At 45.7% G+C, this 5,711-nt stretch overlaps 1 protein-coding gene across 1 annotated transcript; it reads right to left on the minus strand.

Moving 5' to 3' along the window:
• Positions 1 to 5,063: 5,063 nt before the first annotated feature.
• Positions 5,064 to 5,480, minus strand: LOC138364374 (uncharacterized). Its single transcript, XM_069323988.1, has one exon. It carries the CDS (start codon positions 5,478 to 5,480, stop codon positions 5,064 to 5,066), a length of 417 nt encoding a protein of 138 aa, XP_069180089.1.
• Between the last annotated feature and the right edge of the window lie 231 nt (positions 5,481 to 5,711).

Below are 5,711 nucleotides of genomic sequence, written 5' to 3' on the forward strand. Positions count from 1 at the left end.
TTTGAACCTTCTCCAGTTTAGTCTTATGCTTGACTAGATACGGACTCCATGCTGGAGCCGCATACTCCAGGATTGGTCTGACATATGTGGTATACAAGGTTCTAAATGATTCCTTACACAAGTTTCTAAAGGCCGTTCTTATGTTGGCCAACCTGGCTGTTGTTGCTGTTTTAGATTTATCTACTCAGAACAAAGTGTTCATGTAGCACGGGGTATGGTGATCCCGTAATGTCAACCTGGCATATGCCGCTGATGTTATCCTCTTGATGTAGGCTTCAGGGGACAGGTCTGGTGTGATATCAACCCCCAGGTCTTTCTCTCTCTCTCCTTAATTCTTGAAGGATTTCACCTCAGAATATATGTACGGCTGGTCCCGCTTAATTCTCCCTCACCCCCCCCCCTCTATCCCTATCTAGAGTTTCTTTCACCCTATGCCCCTGTTACCTAGCAGTAAAACAGGTACCTGGGTGTTAGTCAGCTGTCACGGGCTGCTTCGTGGGGGTGGAGGCCTGGTCGAGGACCGGGCCGCGGGGACACTAAAGCCCTGAAATCATCTCAAGATAACCTCAAGATAACCCTAACACACCCTAACCCACCCTAACACACCCTAACACACCCTAACACACACCCTAACCCACCCTAACACACCCTAACCCACCCTAACACACCCTAACACACCCTAACACACACACACACCTTCGTGTGGTCAGAATTGGGTTAATGGAGAGAAGCAGAGTATTGAGCCGGGAGCATTAATGGTGATAAGGGGTTAAGGGCGCCACTGACCCCTTGTGTAATGGTGGGGGGAGGGGGGAGAGGGGGGGAGGGAGGGGACAGGGAAGTGGATTCGAAGCTGGATAAAGGGGGGAGGAAGGAGATTATTTGATATTTACATGTACAATGATTGGAAAACTCTAAATATATATATATATATATATATATATATATATATATATATATATATATATATATATATATATATATATATATATATATATATATAGTACATGTGTGTGTGCCTGTGTGCTTGTACTCACCTAGCTGAGTGTGTGTGTGTGTGCTTGCAGGGGTATGAGCTCTGACTCTTTGGTCCCGCCTCTTAACTGTCAATCAACAGGTGTACAGGTTCCTGAGCCTACTGGGCTCTATCATATCTACACTTGAAGCTATGTATGGAGTCAGCCTCCACCACATCACTTCCTAGTGCATTCCATTTACTAACTACTGTGGACGTCGTTCCACAGACGTCGTCCCACAGACGTCGTCCCACAGACGTCAGCCACAGACGTCAGCCACAGAGCGCTGCACGCCAGAGATACATTCACCCAGGGAAAAATACACCCATGTTATACACCACATCAATAATACAGTCATTGGGGGAAGCCTAAATTATCACAGAGCAACTTGTCCTCTTATCAAGAACGTCGCATTTCGCTCGTAGGCGTTACATGAGGCCAAAAATTTGTCGTACTAGAAAACGGAAGCGGCTGGAGAAAGTGGTGTACTGTCCCGTTTTCTGTTTTGGGTCCTCGAAGTGAGCTCGAAGACTTGATTTACAGTCGTGACCCGTTCTGACTGGACTGATCAATACATCAGAATCTTCTTCTGCACCAGAGGGATGCCGTGGAACCTCTCCCAGTGTTGTGTGGACGACATCGACAAGTCGGCAACTATAACACAAGACGCTCTGCCATCAACAGCCTCATTCTAGATCTTTCTCAATCATTCATTCCCAAACACTCTCGTCTTAGGAACACGTTCGTTCAACACACAGACACGCGTGGACTCACGTCAAGAAACCACATGTTGAGAGAGAGAGAGAAAGAGAGAGAGAGAGAGAGAGAGAGAGAGAGAGAGAGAGAGAGAGAGAGAGAGAGAGAGAGAGAGAGAGAGAGAGAGAGAGAGAGAGAGAGAGAGAGAGAGATTACACAGCACACGCCACAGTAGACTACTGTACTTGCCATTCACAGTACAAGACAAACCACATTGTGTAGTGGACAGCATAAGGGAGTGCAAGAGTAGTAGTAGTAATCGTAGTAGTAGCAGTAGTAGTAGTAGTAGTAGTAGTAGTAGTAGTAGTAGTAGTAGTAGTAGTAATCGTAGTAGTAGCAGTAGTAGTAGTAGTAGTAGTAGTAGTAGTAGAAGTAGTAGTAGTAGTAGTAGTAGTAGTAGTAGTAGTAGTAGTAGTAGTAGTAGTAGTAGTGAGAGTAAGGAGAGGCTGGATAAGGGAGGGAGCTGTTCATATGAATGAAAATCATTTGCATATCTTATCTGCATTTATCCTGCTCGCCCACCTGGTGATAAGGCGGGGAAGGGGTGAGACAAGGAAGGAGAGAAGGGGGAGGGGCAGTGAGGGGAAGGGGAGGAAAAGGGGACAGAGAGGGGGGAAAATGAGTGACAGGGAGGGGGGCATTGGGGGGCCCTGTAATCGTGCTTTCCAAGAATAACTTTGGCTTGGTGCTGGGTGGGGGGGAGGGGTGGGGTGGGGGTAGGGGTATGGGTAGGGGTGGGGGTGGGGGGTTAATATAATGAAAGAGGAGGAAGATAGAGCAGAGGGGGGTGGGAGATGGAATGGGGGAGATGGATGTGGATGGATGTTAATCTTTCTTCATATGAAAGATTTCTAATTTGGGGAATTAACTTTGTCATCCTACGCTGGACACGTTCGAGAGAATTTATATCCATTCTATAGTACGGCGACCAAAACTGAACTGCATAATCTAAATGGGGCCTAACTAGAGCAAGATATAGCTGAAGAACCACACCAGGTGTCTTGTTACTAACGCTTCGATTAATAAATCCCAGTGTCCTATTCGCCTTATTACGAACATTTATTCATTGATCCTTTGGGTTTAGATTCTTACTAATCATAACTCCAGATTCCTTTCACAATCTCAACATCATCTAGCTCGCATCTTGTAACTCTATCCTCATTACCTGGCCTCAAAACTTTACATTTATCAGCATTAAACTGCATCTGTCAATCTTTTGACCATTTCAAAACCCTATTTAGATCAACTTGAAGTGATAGCGAGTCTTCTTCCGTGTTAATTTCCCTACCGATTTTCGTATCATCGGCAAATTTGCAGATGTTGCTACTCAAACCTGAATCTAAATCATTTATATATATTATAAACGACAGAGGTCCCAGGACAGAGCCTTGAGGCACTCCACTTACAACATTTTCCCACTCTGACTTGACTCCATTTATACTAACTCTCTGTTTCCTTTGGAATAGCCATGCCCTAATCCAGCTTAATATAGCACCCCCAATACCATGAGCCTCTATCTTTTTAATCAGTCTTTCATGTGGCACTGTATCAAAAGCTTTGCTAAAGTCAAAGTACACAACATCACAATCCTTACCACTATCAACTGCCTCAACTATGTTAGAATAAAAAGATAACAAATTTGTTAAACATGAACGACCATTTATAAACCCATGTTGCGACTCATTTATTAATTTATGTTTTTCAAGATGAAGACGAATTTTATTTGCAATTATCGATTCGAGTAACTTTCCCACAATAGACGTTAGGCTAATTGGCCGATAGTTTGACGCAAGTGATCTATCTCCTTTCTTAAAAACTGGTATCACATTAGCAACTTTCCATAACTCTGGCACTCTGCCTAACTCTATTGATTTATTAAATATGGTAGACAGTGGCTCGGAAAGCTCCTCTTTGCATTTTTTAAGCACCCTGGCAAACACTTCATCCGGCCCTGGGGATTTGTTTGGTTTGAGTTTTACTATCTGTTTAATTACACATCCTCCCTGGTAACTGCTAAACTAGTCAACCTGTCCTCGTCCCCACCCACATAGACTTGTTCGGCTCAAGACATGAAGGAAGAACTACTTTACTATACGTGTTTATATTCCTTTCAAGTCAACTTGCAATAAGTAACTTACCCCCCACCCCCCTCCCCCACCAACAACAACAAAAATTGCAATCCCTCGATAGTGCTCGCTCTAAAAGCCAGAGATAACGCGTGATAACTTCAGATAACACCTTCCCAGAACCCGAACTGAGCGCCCCCTAACCCCCCCCCCTCCCCTGCTACCACTGCACCAAGGTTATCTTATCTCCCCCTATTAGTAACCTGCTGTTGACCTTTATATATATAGTGAGATAAGAACACTGAACAAATAGTGCGGATGTCACACGATGTCACAGGATGGAGAGAGAGAGAGGTTGATGTCACAGGATGGAGAGAGATTGACATCACTGGCAGGCAGTGATTGATTTAGTCGACATTGCAAACTCATTAGAAATTTCTGGAGAACGAAGGACTCTGAGTGGGGGATGTTTCAAAGACATTCAGGACAGCCATACAGATGAGAGACGTATGGTCCCATACAGATGAGAGACGTATGGTCCCATAGAGATGAGAGACGCCTGGTCCCATACAGATGAGAGACGTATGGTCCCATAGAGATGAGAGACGCCTGGTCCCATACAGATGAGAGACGTATGGTCCCATACAGATGAGAGACGTATGGTCCCATAGAGATGAGAGACGTATGGTCCTATACAGATGAGAGACGTACGGTCCTATACAGAAAAGTGGCGTACGGAACCATCAGACAACATCCAGAAATCAGAAATCATTTCCCTCTGGATAATCAATATCTGTATAGCTTAAACAATGTCATAACCATACAGTAGATGTATATATATATATATATATATATATATATATATATATATATATATATATATATATATATATAGAGAGAGAGAGAGAGAGAGAGAGGGGGGGGGTTACTACCTGTGGTTGGATACAGGAGGACCCTTAGCCTCAGTGAAGAGAACAAATGACATTCGAGTGAGCCTGTTTGAACTTTCACTTAGTAGGATCTTCTAGCATCCTTCCCCAACCGCCTTCCCTATTTTTAAGATGTATATGTATCTTAAATGTGATCTCTCTCGAGTCATTAATTTAATGAAATTAGTGATGTGGGGGGAGGATGATCCTGTTTACATCCACCCAGATCCATTTTACGTGTCTGTCCTGCGTTTGAAACCCTCTCCTTCTATCCGGCGTCAGTTATGTTATCCACTTCAGCGCCGTTTCACGCCCTCTATCCCCTCCCCCCATTGGTTCAGCACCTGGTTCAGCGCCTGGTTCATCCCCTGGTTCATCCCCTGGTTCAGCGCCTGGTTCATCCCCTGGTTCAGCGCCTGGTTCAGCCCCTGGTTCATCCCCTGGTTCAGCCCCTGGTTCAGCGCCTGGTTCAGCCCCTGGTTCATCCCCTGGTTCAGCCCCTGGTTCAGCCCCTGGTTCATCCCCTGGTTCAGCCCCTGGTTCAGCCCCTGGTTCATCCCCTGGTTCAGCCCCTGGTTCATCCCCTGGTTCATCCCCTGGTTCAGCGCCTGGTTCATCCCCTGGTTCATCCCCTGGTTCATCCCCTGGTTCAGCGCCTGGTTCATCCCCTGGTTCAGCCCCTGGTTCATCCCCTGGTTCAGCCCCTGGTTCATCCCCTGGTTCATCCCCTGGTTCGCGCCTCACTACAGTGGCGCCACGTTCCTCTCACCTGAGAGGTAACCAAACTGGCAATGGGTCCTTGAGTGGTATTTCTTCCGTGTTTCCCGCCACCCCTCTGATGGCCAGGGCAAACTACCCTATTCTGACCCTTCCCGCGGGTGTTATACAAGCGGGGGAATATCCCTTTGACACTTTACTTTGATATGTGAGTTCCTAACTTTCAG

The sequence above is a fragment of the Procambarus clarkii genome, chromosome 13 (assembly GCF_040958095.1).
Source record: "Procambarus clarkii isolate CNS0578487 chromosome 13, FALCON_Pclarkii_2.0, whole genome shotgun sequence".
Taxonomy (NCBI): Eukaryota; Metazoa; Arthropoda; class Malacostraca; order Decapoda; family Cambaridae; genus Procambarus; species Procambarus clarkii.